Source organism: Natator depressus, chromosome 11, assembly GCF_965152275.1.
Source record: "Natator depressus isolate rNatDep1 chromosome 11, rNatDep2.hap1, whole genome shotgun sequence".
Classification (NCBI taxonomy): Eukaryota; Metazoa; Chordata; order Testudines; family Cheloniidae; genus Natator; species Natator depressus.
In genome coordinates, this window is record NC_134244.1 from 62,186,156 (window position 1) to 62,205,658 (window position 19,503).

General features: G+C 39.5%; 1 protein-coding gene across 7 annotated transcripts in view; it reads left to right on the forward strand.

Annotated features, from left to right (window-relative positions):
- The window catches only part of ADAM23 (ADAM metallopeptidase domain 23), a 173,524-nt gene that overhangs the window by 136,389 nt on the left and 17,632 nt on the right, over positions 1 to 19,503 (forward strand). For 3 of the 7 annotated variants that reach the window (XM_074968005.1, XM_074968001.1, XM_074968003.1), the window contains exons 23-24: positions 1,601 to 1,769; positions 6,634 to 6,745. In XM_074968005.1, coding sequence (XP_074824106.1) covers positions 1,601 to 1,769; positions 6,634 to 6,745 — 281 coding nt within the window. Of the gene's footprint in view, positions 1 to 1,600; positions 1,770 to 6,633; positions 6,746 to 14,272; positions 14,364 to 19,503 lie in introns of all 7 variants that reach the window. The other 4 variants (XR_012641489.1, XM_074968004.1, XM_074968002.1 and 1 more) reach the window with 3 other exon arrangements.

The window sequence follows — 19,503 nt, forward strand, 5'->3', positions numbered from 1 at the left end:
AATTCAAGAAGGGTGTTGATAAATTGGAGAAGTCAAAGAGGAGACACAAAAATGATTAAAGGTTTGGAAAACATGTCTTTATAGTGATAGATTGAGGTTCTTGAGTCTATTTCCCTTAACAAAGAGAAGGTTAAGGGATGACCTGATCAGCCTTCAGGTACTTACAGGGGGAACAAATATTTAATAATAGGCTCTTCCATCTATTAGAGAAAGGTAGAACATGATTCAGTGTCTGGAAACTGAAGCTAGACAAATGCAGACTGGAAATAAGGTGTAATTTTTTGACAGTGAGGGTAATTAACCACTGGACCAATTTACCAAGGATCATGGTGGGTTCTCTATCATGGACAATTTTAAAACCAAGATTGGATGTTTTTCTAAAAGGTATGCTCTAGGAATTACTTTGGGGAAGTTTTATGGCTGAGGGCTGGTCTACATTGAAAAGTTACATCAGCATAGCTACGTCTTTCAGGGGTGTAAAGAATCCACAGCCTTGAGAGACGTAGTTAAGTTGACCCTAACCCCCAGTGCAGACAGTGCTAGGTCAACAGAAGAATTATACAGTGACAGGAGAGCTCGGTTACATACAGCAACAGGAGAACCTCTCCCACTGCTGTAGTCTCTACAGTGAAGTGCTACCACAGCGCTGCAGCTGTGCTGCTGTAGTGTCTTGAGTGTAGACATAACCTGTGCTATCCAGGAAGTCAGACTAGATAAAAATTTAAACAGCTAAATTTAAATTTGTTAGAGGTAAAAACCACTATTTTAAATGGTATTTCTCCTTTTATTAAAAATCACTGATATTCTCCATTTAAGCATTGAAATGCATGTGGAGACTCTTGAGACTGGTATCAAACCTTACCGTGGAACATCACATTGCTCTTCCATGAAGTTTAAGAATTATAATCCAGAAGAGCAAAAGATCCATATATAAGGCTTCATGGTTTTGAGCAGTACTATCTCAGCAAGAGGAATTATTTGTTTTATATGAATGATTGTGGTAGGAGGAAATCTTTAGTTAGCATTTAATTGGTCAGAGGATAGGCACGTTTTTATCGTCTTGCATGCAGATTACTGGATGGGTGCTTTTAAAAAATTTAAATAAAATTTGATGATTAAGAATGCTAAAAGTAACAAAGAATACTCTTTTGTGTGTATATATACAACTATTCTCCTCCATATTTACTCCCTGTTCCCATTTGAGATTAGAGTTAAAGCATGAAACATTTCTCATAAAATATGCATAAATCTATATACATGAACTAGTAACGTTTTCTAGAAATATCATTCTGTGGTATGAAAAAAAGAAAGATGTTCGGTCAGTTATGGACATGTAATCTAAGATCAAATTAAGATGGCATGTCAATACCTAGAATTCTTCTCTATGTTACCAGCTACTTCATGTCAGTGCTACTGTGAGAACTGTGCGATTAATAGAAAAAATGTGGTGTGAATTTGTGCATACCATATTCTTTCCTCTAGTGTGCTGTGGAGTTGAAGAAGTTATAGGGCTTCTAACATCCCTACCTTTATTGTGTTTTAATATCTTTAAAAGGCTCTAGTCATAATATTAATAGTATTTTAAAACTTCTTCTCCTAGTGGTGCTCATGTGCTTTTAGATGACGATACAGATTTGGGATATGTGGAAGATGGAGCTCCATGTGGCCCTCACATGATGTGTCTAGACAGGAAGTGCCTACCAATTCAGTCCTTGAACATAAGCAGCTGCCCTATTGGTTCTAATGGAAAAGTCTGTTCAAATCATGGGGTAAGTCCATATCCGTGGGATAGCAGATAAGCTCTGTCCATACTTCCAATATAAACAGGGCCTAATGTACAGTGTTGTGTACTGTACCTAAAATCTTCAGTAAGACCTTCTGATTTCCTGAATGCACAAGTGTTGGATTTTGTGACATACTTTAATTCTATGACAGTGTGAGAGGCATAGAGAACAGTTGAGAAAACAAGGTTTTTAAATTATGTGACACAATTCACTGTAGTTTTCATGTTAATATTTAGAGTGGGATTTTCAAAAGCACTTATAGCTGGCTTGTGCTCCCACTGAAGTCAATAGTAAAGTCCAGTACTATAAAAACCTCCCTAATGTTTTACCACACATTTCATTCCTCTGAATAATTTCAGTTTGCCACAGAATCCAGTATTAATGCTGCAGAAATTCAGGGTTCTTGCCCTAAAACTTAGAACCAGTATGGCATAGCCAGTGTTCTGGGCTGCTTGAAGAGACTGTGAAAGCCCTACTGTACCATCTAGATGCTAGGTCTTTAGGATGGTGGTAGCAGAAATAAGTGGGACAAGGCCATGGGACCTGAGTAGGATTGGAGCAGATCGGAAAGCACCAGCAAGAGGGAATAGGAAGACATTCAGTGATGCTCCAGAAAGGCGGCCGGAGAAAAGTAGGCCTCACTGAGCAAGTTCATCTTTCAGGATGGATCATGTTTCACTTTGAATGTATGGGGAAACAAATGAGCAGTATTCAGGGTTGTGTCATGATCTGAAGCCTGGTTAACTCCTTTTGTTAAGGTGTCTATACCTCCTTGAAATTGGATTAAGATCCACTGGTGCAAATAACTTTGCCTGTCTATGTCAGGGATTGCATCTGTGCAGCAACACTGATAGCTTGCCACTGCAGGCCATAGCCAAGGAAAATCTCCCATGTAGACAAGACCTGAAAATGGCATCTTCTTACTTGTGCTTCTTGTGTTCATTCACTCATACAGGTCCTCACCTCCTTTAGCAACACTAATTTCTTTATTCTCCATAGATTCTTTTTACATGCAGTACACTTCCTCTTAACATAAACCTATATCCCTCTGTTCCCGTTTATTAACCTTAATTTGATAGAATTTAATAGGATACCTCTTAATCACCTCAGACTCTCCCAGATAAATAATCCCAATATTGTGTCATATGTGAGCCTTCCATTTCCATTTATTGTCTCTATTGCATTGTGCTGGTCAGGAAGCTCCAAAGGTAGTAACCAGCGCTTGTTACATTAATAACTCCATTTTCCTAGGACTGTTAATATGTACTCTTAATACAAAACATCAGGCTATTTAATCCTCTTAGCCTTCCTCGCTGCTACATTGTACTCTGGACTGAAAATATGAATGTTGACCCTCTGCATATGCAGATTGTCGTCTTCTGCCTAATTAAAGAAGTCATTCCTGTTTAAACCAGGGGTTCCCAAACTTCTTTCTTGGAGGTCCATCTGAGCTGCGGCAGTAGGCACTGCAGCTCATTAACACTTCTTGAGGGAAATTATAAATTTTAATTACATACACTAGAACTGTAAATACAGTGTACATGTTTTCTTTTCATTTTAATGTAAACAGTTGTAAATATAGAAAACCATGGCAATGTGCACTCAAAGAAATGCTTCAAGATCTTTGACACCAAACACTTTTAGGAAAATGACACTTTTAAAAAAACGCTGAGCGAAATGTGGTGTTCAAACAAGGAAAACACACTGTATAAATGTACAGCATATAAACCTGAATAAGCAACACAATGTTAACAAAATTGTTAAGACATGTTATTTAAAACAAAATAGTTGTCCAACTTTAAACACTGTGTTTTCAATTTTTTTAGTATATTATCTAAATTTCTGTGCTGTGTAAGTAAAGACCCAACCCTACTCTCAACTAATTAGAAAAGAATCAAATATTGTAATTAAAAATATAAAATAATAGTTTATAATATAACACACTGAGGCAATGGGTCCTCCTCCAATCCAGTAAAGGAGAATCCAAACTTCAAGAACGTGTCACTATATCTTCTTACGACTTCCTTCATTTTTTTTTTGGCTGGCTCATTTTGTGTAGATGTAGATGGTCTGGGACTCTCATTATCTTCTCCGCCAGTGCACCCTCTCATTTTTAAAATAAAATCGATCCATGTCAGATTAAAATACTGCTTGCCATTTTTTACAGTTGTAAATGGCAGACTGTTTGTACATTGCTAGGTTACCTTGCAGCAAAACACACCATTGTATGCGCAAGAATTAAACTTGACATACAGTACCGCAGCTTATTTTTTAAAAATATTTTTTTCTATACTCTGTCCAGCATATACAGCTCAAAACATTACATTTATATAGCTTTTATTTAGATTACACAAGTCACTTGGAGTTAAAGATTTCCTAAGACTGAGCTTGACGAGAATGCAGTCATGCCGGTAGACCATCCAGGACTGTGTCAAGGTGGGCTGAGGCCACATTTTGGGAACCCCTGGTTTAAACTATACTTAGTTTTGACATTATTTCCACCCTAGCACATCAGTTTACACTGAGGGATATTACGCTTCATAGTCCGCCTCTGAGTCTATTTGACTAAGTTATCAAGTGTCTTAACTATTGATCAAACACTTCATTTTTCTGGCTAGTTGTGCTCCCCACCATACACACCATTTTTGTTTGTTTGTTTGTTTTTTAAAGGAGAGCAGGGCCAACAAGGGATAAGAGACTGCTATAATTTCTACAGATATGTGCCATAGAGGACTAGACTCTATATTAGGAAGTTGTTTTCTTATTATGGGGAAGATTCATATGGGAAGAGAATCCCTAAAGGGAGACAGACTGAAAGGAGGGTGAATTGGGTTCAGAGCGAAGGAGAAAGAAAGAAAGGCACAGAGACCGAGGGCAATATAGGAGTTAAGAAAGGGATCCAGACATTCTCTTGACAACTTTGAATTTTTTTCCACATTCCTATTGTGCCTTTGCTAATTCGAATTTTCAGTTCAACAAACCTTTCTTACAAGTAAGATTAAAGTTATCTTTATCCTTCTTGATAAGCTTCTTTAGTGAATATTAGAGGATGCAGAATGAGATAAAGGTATAAACAAAAATTACATGGCTTATTTACTTTTGATCGTCAGCATTGTACCGTCTGTCAACTTGGTTAAGCATTATCTATAGACTATGTAGTCTATAGTTTTTATACATTATGTACCAGTTGATTAGGTACCTCTATTGATGACTAACTGCCCTTCTAATCTTGTTGATCAAAATTTCATTCTTTCTATCTTTATCTGCTTTTCCACCACACCTTCCTTCAATCACTTTCCTCAGCAACTTAACTCCATCTCTAATTTCTTTTACCATCGTCCATTATTGCTTAGAATTTTAAATTTTATGGGTTTGGTAGGAGTTCATATTTATTACAAGTGTAATGTAATTTTTGGTGGGTTTAAGCCCAAATTTTCACAGAGGTATCCTTCTAAGTGCAGTCTTAAAGTGAATCTCTGGCCTATTCTGCTGGAGGATAGACTGACACCACCAGCCTGGAAGAATGAGGAAGAAACTGTCAGTTGAAACTCAGAATTCCCCCTCTCTCTTACATTGGAACAAGTTGCCTAAGGAAGTATGAGATCCAAAGTTTGAAAGTGGTTCTGATTACAATGATCAGTTTGAAAATGGATACATATAATAAGTACCTTAATTTATGTCCCCCTTTCCCAGCTTCATGAAAAGAGCAAATTAATAAGGGCTAGACTGTGGCTTCACCAAATGGCTCATCCACCCAGACCCAAGATCTCTGTTGCCGATGAATAAAAACAAGGGTTCTTAGAGCCCCCTATACCCCTGCACTGGTGAGAGTCCATGGGACAGTTGAGCTCTAATGGAGTCTTCTACTCTTGCCATGCTATCTTCTGAGTGTATCTACCTGGGAAATTAAAATAAAACTAAGAACTTGATATACCTGTGTCTTGGGGTTTACAACTCACCACTGTGGCACCTCCTTCTGGCCGTATCTCGGGATTACCTCTTGACCAGTCTGATGCCTCCTCCTTTGGTTGCTCACCCTGTGTCCCCATTTTTCCTCTTTACTTGATTGCTTCCTCTTTGTAACTCAGGGTGCTCCCTCTTCATGGCTTGTCCTTCTGGCCAAGTCACTATAGTTTTTCCCTTCCAGGCTATCAAAGGATCTCTGTATGAACTGTCTCAGGCAGTCCTCCAATTCACTGCCCAGACTGTGCCACTTCCCTAGTGGCTGGGAGGGGAACCCAGGCCTGCCCAGTACTCCAGGTTCCAAGGATCTCTGAGTCAGCAGTCAAGCTCTGAACCGTCCCAAACCTGGCAGCCATTTCCCCAAACCTTTTTCTACTTCTCCTCTTTCAGGCTTCCTTCTCCTACATTTCTATGGGTATGTCCTTTTCTCAGGGACTGGATCCCCAGGGCTTCTACTCTCCTGGGTTTTTCCCCTTCTCCTTTTTAAGCACAGAGAGCAACTGGAGGCTTGCACATGGCAGCCCCTTCTGCCCTCACTGCTTAGCCTTATTCCAGCCCCACCTGCTGCTTCTCCTCAGCTCTGCCCCATCCTTAATCAGTGCTTGCTCATCAAACCTAACTCTCCCTATGTGTGACCTATCAGTTACGTAACTCCTCCTGAGCCACATTAATGTTTTCTGGGCTAGTGTGGGGTGAACACTCCATCCTAACCTGTTATGTACTTGATGAGGTTATTGATTTTTTGAACTTTCTAAACAATCATTCTTGTTATAGTATGTGTTGTGGTAAATTTTATCCTGTGTATCTTATAACTTATTTCTAACATATGCTGAATAACCTCAATCAAAAGTATTTCAAAAACAGTTATTTTCATTTTCTTTTCTAGGTGTGTAGTAATGAAGCCACTTGCATTTGTAATTTCTCCTGGGCAGGGACAGACTGCAGTATTGATGACCCTATCCGGGATACTCCCAGCAAGAAGGATGAAGGACCTAAGGGTTTGTGTGATTTCAGTTGCAATATTTAGTACATGTTTAGATTATTCTTCTCTATTAGCACCAGTAGAATTAACATGTGGGAAAGGAGGGTATAACCCTATCATTCAGAATCAAACCCTTGAGAATATTAAAACTATGCCTCTCAGAGAAGGTATATGAATGTTAATTTTAAGACTGTTTGTGAATATACTTTGACTTTTATAAATCCAGATCCCATTCCTAGAAAGATATGAACCCAGACATTTGGTTCATCCCAATTTCCCCCCTTTATTCTGTCCTTTAATAGCCATCTTCATAATTAAAACCTACATTTACTAGACTTCAACATTTATGGCCACATAGTGAGTTTATTATGTATCCTTTAGTAGAGATTTTCCAGTTGCTGATGTTCCTTGACTGTTCCATGCTGTTCCTGAGAGCTAGGACATAATGAAGGGGAAAATGAAGTCTCCCATGTACAAAAGTTTCTTTTACAGTTATCTTGACTGTAAAGGGGGCTTCAGCTCATTGTGGATCTGGAAGAGTGCTTAGAAAGCTTGACCTCCTAAGAATCAGAATTCAGTGGGAAAGAAAATAAACAAAATATATTAGGAACTGTTATTTTCTCATACTATTATTACTGTCTTCTACTTTTGCATGTTTAATAGATGCCTCATTGACTGTATAAGAAGTAGAAAAACCTAGAGGAACTATTAGGGAAATACTCTTCAGAAATACTTTTCACATGGAAAGGTATGCACTTGAAATTGTGGCTCTCCACCTCCTCCAAAACCCAAATAACTATATTGGCAAGAAATATAGCAAAATTATACAGTCCACGCAACATCCTAACTGTCTGTGGAAAACCAAAGTGGAATAGGTATTCTCTTTCTTAGGGAACCTTTAGAGGTGCATCCTTCCCCACCACCAAACATCATAGGGCTGTCTAGTTTCTACCTCACCTAGCATAGCTCCCTGCCCTCTCCGCTCCCCTAGAGCCTTCCTGACTCTGTGAAGAGCCATCTGCAAGGAATTAGTAAGGGGAGTCCTCCTTTCTGTGCAGAAGGGTGAGATGGAGCTCCTGTTGTAGCATTTAAGAGTACTGTAATACTTGTCTTGCAGATGCATTAGATAAGAAACAATAAAAATAATAAAAAGACGCCCTTGTTTAATTTATAAACAAGTCTAAAGACAAGTAGAGAAGTTCATCTGGTCACCTAGATCAAATCACTATACTACAAACTTTATTTTTTACTTTCAAAATGGAAAAGCCATTCTAGAAATTAATATGCCAACTCTGAGACATTCTAGGAAAATATCTTTGTGGATAGATACCACCAATGATATTAATGAATAAGATTGTATCAGCAGATAAGGAAAATGGATTACTCTAATACAATACGATGGCTATATTGAAAAAATAAACTTGATATAGTTCGTTTTCTTTTTAGTTTATTTTGATACAAGAATGGGTCATAAGGAGAACTGACACTTTTTTTAAAATTTGTGGCAATATTACTTTATTGGAAGTTGAATCCCCAAGAGACTCATGACAGAGAATTGGACATTGACTGCTTTCTACAGTTTATTTTGGTGTGTTAATAGAGAAATCCAATTGGGAAAAGGTATCAGGAAGTGTAAAGAAATAGTTTTCTGCAATGATATAAAACTCTAAAGTTCTTGAGCACTTCCTATTAAGATTTTCTTTTTATTACTAAAATTACATAACTCACATGTCAGCATACAAACAACAGACATGAACTAAAATGCTTTCTATATTTCTTTAGCACAAAATGTGAGTTCCATAACATTGCAGAAGCAGGAAACTCAATTTTCTCAAGATTCAGATAACACAGATTCAATTGTGAGAACATCAGAGCTAGATTAACTCCAGTGTCACAAAATGTCATCTAGTATGACCACAGGTTTAAAAAACATGCTAGGATTATTGCACTCTGACTCACAAAATCAATGCAGGGAAAAATACATGAAATAAGAGCCTTTACAAATCTGATGATAGACACCTCAGTGGAATTCATCTCAAACTTTCCATTTTTACTTTTTTGGTTGCAAATACTACACTTCAATATATCAGTGTTCTAAGAGGTTAACTTCTCTTAGAATGGGATGTAGTGATGATCTCTCTTGCCCATTTCTCTTGTCTTTCAAATGTAACTTACTTCCAGAAGGCACGGAAGTCTGGAGAAACAGCTCCAAAGTATTATATTAATTTTTAAGAAGTCATGGGTTCACTTAATTTAGAATTTATCCAAGGAGTTAGAAGTATTGGTTCCTCCAAATTCTGACATCTGACACTTCAGATATCTGGAGGCTGGGTGAGAGAGAGATTTCTAACCTTAACTCTGATGCTTGTTCAAGAATTTTTTTTAAAAAAAAAGTTAAGTCCAGAAATCTTCTGCAGCTTCAATATCTTTAAAAAATGTTAACAGCACCTTTCCACCTACTCCCTGGCTTACGCCATTCATGGACAAAGAGGTTGACTGCTTTCTTAGTGTTTGTCTATACGAACAATTGAACGGTGGCATGCTGGGGGTCTGAATCTGCTCCACACTGCCCTGCCATGGTCTAACTGCCCATGTGCACACACCCTGCTGAGACACACGAGCAGTTTGTTAATGCACTTTGAGCAGGCTAGAGCAGCATAATCACACCCAGCTTACCATGGTCTAATTCTTCAGGTAGACAAGCTCTTAGGAGTATATTCTTATGATGATGAAAGTAGTTATATGCATAATGTCCTTTCCATTAAAATGAGAATATTCCTTTGGAATAGATACCCTCCTAGTTAAGGGGAAAACAAAATGTAGATTAATTAGAATTCTCATACTGGTTGATATTGACAAGGACTGAGCTGAAGGAAGAGTTGCAGTAAAAGTCAGTCGTTCTCTTTGAAGAATTTAACAAAATTGGAGAATGTTAATTTTTTCTGACTTCAGTTTTCTACCGTGTTCTCTAGTGCTGAAACATGCCCTTAAGTAGCATAAGAGCAGATAATTATTTGGGGGAAGGTGGCCAACACTTTCTTCTGAGATGTGAAAATTCATATAATTAACAGTTTTTCACACCATAAATCCCTACATTTTTCTTATTATGATCGGTATTATGTATAGCTAACATATTGCTTGCTTTTTCTTTATTCTGTTATGATAATTGATGATTGATTGCTGCTCCTGTTGCACTTCTGTTTTTCTTTTCAGACCTTTACATCATCTATCAGTTGCTTTTTCCTCTTTACTATATTTAAGGATTTAAAAAAATCAGTGGTCATTTATTATTTTAGAATTAATTCACATTGATGTTATGAGCTCATCTAAAGTCAGAAACCTACTGTATCCTGCAGTGGCAGACCAAGAATATAGTATTGCAGGACAGTAGCAATTTTTGGAAGTGAAGGAAACTTGGAGCTACTTACAGTATTGGATCCTGTTCTTGAAGTCAGTGGGACTCCTTGCACACACAGGCATCTTCCTGTGCAGATTCATTTGCAGGATTGGACTTTGGCTTGATTTAACTGTATTATACTTGAACCATAAATTTAAGTATATGAAACAGACTGAAGTTTGACTGTCTAAAACACACCTTCTTTGAAGTGAGACTGTATTACTTGCAAAATCTCTATTATTAAAGCTAGAATAATAGGTAATCATTAGATTCACAGAGACTCATGCCTGTGTGAGTTCAGTGAGTCAGCTACAGTCTACTACTATTGAATTTAATCTTTTAGAATATGGGAAGTATACAGGCAATTTTTCTTGTCTCAGAGGAGAGTTCTTCTCTGTGTCTGAAAAATAAATCCCTGTGTAATAAGAGAGCATCAGCAAATAGAAAATACTGAAATCCCAAATCATTGCCTAAAAAGCACTTTTTATTATAAATGATTCCTCTTATAACTGCTGTTACATGTGTCTAAAATATATAATTTTTAATCCAGCCCCCTCACCAAAAAAAAAATAAATAAAGCAGTCCAGCTTAGGAAAGCTTTCCTGTTTAAGTAATACAGATACTCTCATCCATTAATAATCTGTTTGGGAAAAAAAATCCCTCAATAAAAAATTTCAAAACAAAACAGTTTTTATTTGGATTTGACTTACAATTTCATTTTTAATTTACTTTAAAAATTGTTTTTTGTTTTTCCCCCTTTCTCTTCCTTTTTTCTCCATTGACTGCAATAGAATGAATGACATGTAGGGACTTTGTTTGTCTGTTCCCCCCCACACACTTCTTGATTTCCCCCTACTTTGTTTTCCTTTTCCACTCTGTAAATTTATAAACTTCTCCAACTTCTAAAAAGTAAAGAGTGGGCAAAAGGAAAAATGGAACACTGTAACTTTGAAGAAATTTTGAAAAGTTAGAGTTAATTTTATTTTCCTTTTGCTATTCTGTAACTTTTCAGAACATCTCCAATTTTGGAAAAGTTATAGAGTGCATAAAAGGAAAAAAGCAGTGATGGTAGGGGAACCAACAAAAACTTTGGATGAGGTACTAGCCTGAGACCTGGGTTCAGTTCTCTTCTCTGCCACAGATTTCCTGTATGGTGTTGGTCAGATTATTTAATCTCTCTGTGCCTTCCTTTCCTTTCTGTAAAATGGAGATAACTCTTCCCTATCTCACAGATAAATACATTAAAGATTGTAAGGTGATCAGATAGTGTGGTAATGGGAGAGTCATAGATAGTTTAGGGGACCTTAGAGAAAGAGAGATAAAACCCCATTATATTGGAATGACTGAGGCCTCCTGCAGTAAAACCCACAGGAGAGAGACAGAAGGCCCAGGAAGCTCTTCAAAATTCAGCTCACAAATTTTATCTTTAATACTTCCATCAAGGAGAGGGGTTTGGGGGTGGGCTGCATAAGAGGCAGGAGATATGGCCTCCAAGCACCTCAGATCCTGGGGAGCCATAGGGAAAGGAAAATGAAACGTTATTCTGTCCCAGCCTATGTGGTGATGGCTAGTTCTTTGCCATGTAAATATCCCTCTCTGAGGAGAGTACAAGTACAGAGTGGGAGCTAATGTTTGGAGCAGCATTAACCCCTGCCCAAATATCTGCCAGGCTCAGAGAAGAGCATACCATGGAGTGGGGTGCACTGTTCCCTCCATCCTCACTCCTAGGACTCCAATACTATGAATTTGGAGTGCAGTGCTTACACAAAATTGGAAAATCCTCAGGGAGACAAGCCAGCACCATGCCAAGAAGCTCTAGGTATGACAATATCATATACTTTTGAGTTCTGTCATTCCCGCTGTGAGAAATGCCAGCACCAAATAAATAAACCCCCTTCCACTGCCCCTAATTTCTCATTTACATTTTATGGTTACCCAAAGGAATCAAGGTTAAAAAATTTATACCAGGTGCATGATACCTCAGTTGTATAAGTTTGCTTTGGACTGAAATTTGGCAAGTTATATTCTTGGCCTTGGAGCCAATGTTGTTAATTTTTTTTCCAGAATAGCTACATATTAACTTTTAAAAACAGCAGAGGTTTGCTTGCTTTAGAAGAATTTTCTCTGCTTGAATAAATTAAAAAATAGTCTGTTCTTTAGAAGAACTGATTTTGGTAAACAATTAATCCAGAATCAAGAGGACTGCTTATAGAGTAAGGTCTTGCTCAGTACGAGTATGGATGGAAGAATCAGGCTTACGTGTTTTTCAGCAGGATAAAAAAATCTGCCAAGATATCCTAATCCCTTTGAAGTAGTTAGGTTTTTACTCTGAATTCCAATACGCATTTTGGAAGAAAAATGTGTAATTCAGTGTTGTTTTGATCAGTTGGGTAAAGCTACACCCATTCAAGAATTCTTTTGAATACCCTCAGATGTGTTATTTCTCTCTTCAACCTTTTTCTCAGGGTGGGGGGTATGAGTGTGATGGGGGAGAGAGAGCACGAAATTCAAACCTAGCTGTGCTAAGAATTAAACCTTTAGAGCAGGGGTGGGCAAAATATGGCCTGTGGGTCGGGTCCGGCCCATCTAACATTTCTGTCCGGCCCACCATGACTAACATTTCTGTACGGCCTCCTCTGCCCCCTCGCGATCTCTGAGTCCAGGCCTCTAAAAGTCCCGTGGCGCAGCAGGGTGCTCAGGCAAGCTGCCTGCCTGCCGTGACCCCACGCCGCTCCTGGAAGCAGACGGCTGCTGCTGGCACGTCTCTGTGTGCCTTTGGCAGGGGTTGGGGGGGCGACTCTGCACGCTTCCCCTGCCCCCAGCAGCGTTCTCACAGCTCCCATTGGCCAGAAACCAAGGGGCATGCAGAGATGTGCGTTAGACTTGCGGGAGCAGCGTGGGGCTATGGCAGCCTGCCTAAGCCCTGCTGTGCTACCGGCCGGGAGCTGCCTATGGTAAGCGCCTCCCGGCCAGAGCCTGCACCTCGCATCCCCTCCCACACTCCAACCCCCTGCCCCAGGTCAGAACCCACTCCCAGACCCCTCACCCGCTCCTGCAGTCCAATCCCTTGCCCCAGGCCTGAGCCCCCCCCCCCTGCACCCAAACTCCCTCAGAGAGCCCTCACCCTCTCCTGCACCCCAACACTCTGCACCAGCCCGGAGCTCCCTGCTGCACCCAAACTCCCTCCCAGACTCCGTACCTCCTTCATTAATATAGCAGAAATGTGCGGCCCATGATAATTTACCAAAATTCGTGGAGTGGCCCCCTGCAAAAATTATTGCCCACCCCGATTTAGAGGGTCTCTATAAGCATGATTCTCCACTGCCTTGCCCTCTGTGTAATCATTTACACCTATTTTAAACACTACCGTACAGATTTGGTGATATCTTACACCTCATTTGCAGTCACTTTGCACAGGTTTAAATGATTACACAGAGGACAAGGCAGTGGAAAATCAGGCCTATTTTATCTACAGCAGTGCTTTTCAACCTTTTTTTCATTTGTGGACCCCTAAAAAATTTCAAATGGAGGTGCAGACACCTTTGGAAATCTTAAGACGTAAGTCTGCGGACCCCTGGCGTCTGCAGACCACAGGCTGAAAACCACTGAAAAAGAGTTAATTGCAGTTATTCAGTGTTTAAAAAATTTTGGGAGTACTTCAGTCTTTTGTAAGCAACTCTATACAATGTAATAAGTCAACAATGGTCATCTTTAACTGTTTAGTTTAATGACCTGGATACAGTATGTTTCTGGTGATAGATGAAAGTTTTCTTATTGGTGATCAAATTGTATCTGTTTACATTTTAAATAAATTGTAGGTTTATATTACATAAGCTGAGGATATTCTATTTTAAATAAAAATGTGATGTAATCACAGGTTATGAAACCTTACTTAGTTTCAAAATTTTCAGTAAAACTTATTAATGTTTGTAAGCAGTCAAGTAAAGCCAAATATAGCCTCAACTATTTCCGTATATTAAAAACTATAGTATTTGTGTGGAGAGATTTATTGGGAGGTTTGAACTGTTACACAATCAATGGATTACAAAGTAAAATATCCCTGTGAGGTGCTATTTTATTTTTCATTTCAGACATATACAGTATGTGATCATTTCCTTAAAAATCTTCCCTTTTCCCTCCGCACAGTGAGCATGGCCACTAACAGGCTAATAGGTGCAGTGGCAGGGACCATTCTGGCTCTGGGGGTGATTTTTGGAGGCACAGGGTGGGGAATAGAGTAAGCATTTTTCTTAGTTTAAGAGTTTTATGTTTGGTGCCTAGTGTGTGAGGTACGCACCTGAGCCCTCTGTGTACTATCCCATTAGCTTTGTGTCATGTGGTGACCGTATTCGTCATGTGATTTGAATGTGTCTGTGTCATGTGATTTGCTCATGCAGTGTTGAACCCTCTCCTGTCTGGGACAATGTGGGGCATAAAACAACAAGTTTGTGAATTTTTACATCATCACAATTAATACAATTAAATGTCTAAATGTTTCATTGCTCCAAATTATAAAAAGAATGAAAAAATAGTAATTTGAAGATCGTGATTATCTATTTTTGCAAAATGTAATCTAACAGAACAAGATGGATCATTTGATATAATTCACTTTTTTTTAATTTCAATTAATGGGGCATTCATTCTAACAGTGGGTCATAAAATTCAGTTAAGAAAAAGAAAAAAACTGAGTTGAAATTATAGTATATATAGACAGCTTTCCAACAAAGTTTCTGAATGTTCTGTTGGTAGGATTTTCAGTTACCTCGGGGCAGTACATTGTATAAAGTTTGAGCAACAAATATTGTATTGTCTTTTATAATTTTGGGAAGTTGAAATCTGAGGGATCAGCACACTAGTTGCCTCTAAATTTTAACAATGGGGTATTTACACAATGTATATGGTTATGATAATCTTGGAGTAAATTCCTTTAATTCTGCATTCATGGAATACACTGCAAACTGTGGAATAAACTGCCATTATTTCGATCTTTTGACCTTTTTCATCAGCATTCTGCCCACTAATTTAACTCCACACAGACTTCATCTAAGATTTCAATCCTATCAAAGTGTTTCCCCTACAGGAATAGTGTGTGTTATGTAATTACAGACTGTATCAGAATGCATACACACAATAAGGGTGAATTAAGTTTGCCCGGCAACCTGAATTCTGGCATTTCTTAACTTCTCAGTGCTTGACTCTGCAACCTTAACATTCTTTTAACATAGTTTTTTGTTTAACATAATTTTATAAAACAAACTATATTATGTGGAATCATATTGATCACCAGTTAGTATCCTCAGCAAGGTATGGTTTATTAGATCCACGATACTGACCTCTGTCACTTGAGCTAACAGCAGTAGAAGGTTGTTATCCCCGATCTGGACCACCCACTAGAGTGGGATGAGACACACATTTTGCCAGTGAGTCTCACTGCTATTTACTGACAGTAAAAGACTGTAGAGATGCAGGAATCCAGGGTTCAATTCCAGATTCTGAATGAGCATGAGATTTTATAATTACAAACCATTCTACCCTTGCATCCCATCATCCAGGGAACTATAGACAGGTCAGCCTCACCTCAGTCCCTGGAAAAATCATGGAGCAGGTTCTCTCAGACATCTTTGCTCCTATCAACCCCTACATCCCAGCTCCTGCCCCACTTCCACTCTGCTTCTAATCAACACCTCTGTTCCTACTTCCCATCTCTCTGCTCAAGCCCCAGCTCCTGCCCACCTCTGCTCCAGTCCATAGCCACTCACCCTGGCTCCTGCTCCTTCTTCTCTGCTCCTGTCCCCCCACCTCACCCTCTGCCCCTATTAGCTCTCTTTCCAGTCTCTCTCCTCCTATCCATCCCTCCTTTCTTGGCTCCCCACAACCCCATTCCTTCCCAATATCTGGTTCATGCAGCACCCTCTGCTTTTGCATCAGACACCTTAGCTTCCTCCTCCTCCTTGTGTAGGCACCAGGAACAGGGGCATTGAAAGCACAAGAGAGATGGTTTTCCTGCTCTGAGTTCCTGTGCCTAATGCCACAGTGGCCTCTGGCTGCTCACAGCAACAATTGCAGGGAAAGTCCTGCTGAGCCCCTGAAGTCCAGGGCTTGAACATGCAGAATTTAGCTGCCAAACTTTCAACAATTCTCTTCAGAGCATGTGCAAACTGATATTTTTCAGAGGCACATCTCTGACACCAGGGCAATTCCGTTGCCAAATATGAAGCCGCCCTCCAAGTATGGTGGTGCTAGAGCTTTTCAATTAAATGATTGTAGGAATTTTTTTAACTTGAACACAACATAGTATTTTCCCGTAATCTCATTCTCAGAAAGAACAGAACTGTTTTATCTGAAACTTTCCAAAAAAATTCAGCTTGAGAGAGGTGTCTGACATTGAAAATTTTAGCATGAACATTTACGTTTGGCAAAATTATAAGCAACTGAAAACAGGATCTTATAATGAAAAGTTTCAGGCAACCTTAACTAAAGGCAGCACTACCAACTCTGCCTATAATAGAATCATGGAAGATATGGGTTGGAAGAGACCTGAGGAGGTCATCTAGTCCAACCCCCTGCTCAAAGCAGGACCAACCCCCAACTAAATCATCCCAGCCAGGGCTTTGTCAAGCCAGGCCTTAAAAACCTCTAAGGATGGAGATTCCACCACCTCCCTAGGTAACCCATTCCAGTGCTTCACTACCCTCCTGGTGAAATAGTTTTTCCTAATATCCAACCTAGATCTCCCCCACTGCAACTTGAGACCATTGCTCCTTGTTCTGTCATCTGCCACCACTGAGAACAGCCAAGCTCTGTCCTCTTTGGAACCCCCCTTCAGGTAGTGGAAGGCTGCTATCAAATCCCCCCTCACTCTTCTCTTCTGCAGACTAAACAAGATCAGTTCCCTCAGCCTCTCCTCATAAGTCATGTGCCCCAGCCCCCTAAACATTTTCGCTACCCTCCGCTGGACTCTCTCCAATTTGTCCACATCCTTTCTGTAGTGGAGGGCCAAAAACTGGATGCAATACTCCAGATGTGGCCGCACCAGTGCCAAATAGAGGGGAATAATCACTTCCCACGATCTGCTGGCAAGGCTCCTACTAATTAGCCTTCTTGGCAACAAGGGCACACTGTTGACTCATATCCAGCTTCTCATCCACTGTAATCCCCAGGTCATTTTCTGCAGAACTGCTGCTTAGCCCGTCAGTCCCCAGCCTGTAGCAGTGCATGGGATTCTTCCATCCTAAGTGCAGGACTCTGCACTTGTCCTTGTTGAACCTCATCAGATTTCTTTTAGCCCAGTCCTCCAATTTGTCCAGGTCACTCTGGACCCTATCCCCACCCTCCAGGTATCTACCTCTCCCCCTAGCTTAGTGTCATCTGTGAACTTGCTGAAGGTGCAATGCATCCCATCATCCAAATAATTAATGAAGATGTTGAACAAAACCGGCCCCTGAACAGACCCTGGGACACTCTGCTTGATACTGGCTGCCAACTAGAGATGGAGCCGTTGATCACTACCTGATGATCTAGCCAGCTTTCTATCCACCTTGTAGTACATTCATCCAATCCATACTTTTTTAACTTGCTGGCAAGAATACTGTGGGAGACCGTATCAAAAGCTGTGCTTAAGTCAAGATATTATCACGTCCACGGCCTTCCCCATATCAACAGAGCCAGTTATCTCATCATAGAAGGCAATCAGGTTGGTCGGGCATGACTTGCCCTTGGTGAATCCATTTTGACTGTTCCTGATCACCTTCCTCTCCTCCAAGGCTTCAAAATGGATTCCTTGAGAACCTGCTCCATGATTTTTCCCGGGACTGAGGTGAGGCTGACCCATTTGTAGTTCCCCGGATCCTCCTCCTTCCCTTTTTTAAAGATGGGCACTATATATATATGCTTTTTCCAATTGTCTGGGACCACCCCTGCTCACCGTGAGTTTTCAAAGATAATGGCCAATGGCTCTGCAATCACATCAGCCAACTCCCTCAGCACCCTCGGATGCATTAGATCCAGCCCCATGGACTTTTGCTTGTCCATCTTTTCTAAATAGTCCTTAACCTGTTCTTTCACCACTGAGGGTTGACCAGTGCAGCAGTCAGGGAGCTGACCTTGTCTGTGAAGACTGAGGCAAAAAAAGCATCGAGTAGTTCAGCTTTTTCCACATCCTCTGTCACTAGGTTGCCTCCCCCATTCAGTAAGGATCCCACACTTTCCCTGATCACCTTCTTGTTGCTAGATTGGACCAATCTAGAACTGTAATTATTAATATTTTCAGTAATAGATATACAGACATTAATTTTAGTTGCTCTCTTCAATAGGATCATCCTGGTGATGGGGATATAGAGCTTGATGCAAAGCCCTTTGAAGTCAGTGGGATTCTTTCCACTCATAAAAAGTACCTGTAGACAGCATGGTGGCAAATACATGGAGTTGGCAGATCAACAGTAATAATAGATCTGACAGAATTCATCCACCACAATTTTTATTTCTCTCCACCAGGCAGAATAGAAAATGCCTCCGAAATACTATAGTTAATAAAATCTCTTATTTTAAATTTGCATTTTATTCCATGTTAATCCAGTGACTATAGAAATTATATGGCTGAAATCTATTGGCTGTTGTTTCCTCTATAAATGGTACTTTTTATCATTCATTAAAGTAATGAACCAACGTCTAGTGGTCTTTAGATTAGCAGCTAAATCATGGCATATTGATAAAAATATAAATTTTCTGTGTATTTATTTGTTTGATAAAATGTAATGTGTATTTTTTTTTAAAAAAAGACAAGGTAAACATTAAAATATAAAAATGCGCAATTTTCATGGTTTAAAATTATCTTACAAAATATGTTCAATCTATTGTAACATATTCTTTAAAAATTGTTTTCCAATATATGTCTCTGATCTTTTTATAAATTTCCAAACCGGTACTAGTTACCTGGAGAATTCTTTGGTAAACAAATTAATCTTTACCTTTTGTTGTTGTTGTTCTGTGTTTGTACAGCGCCTAGCATACTGGTGTCCTGGTCTGTGACTGGGGCTCCTAGGCACTATGGAATAATAATTATTATTATTATTATAATTCTTTAAACAGAAGGAATCACACACTATGTCTCTCCATTGAAAACTCAAGTGAAATCCTGGACCACTGAAGTCAATAGCAAAATTCCCATTGAGTTCCATGGGGCAGGATTTCACCCTGAGTGTAATCCATAGGCATTTTCAGTTTCTATGTCTGATAGATTTAGCAAAAAGAGGAATTAATCTGTATGAATAAGAGTTGTCACTCCAAATCTATTGACTAGCAGTATTTACTTTGATTCCACAGGAAAAAGAGTAGTTTTAGCCAGAATCTTTTTAACAAGGGCCTCAACTATCTACTGC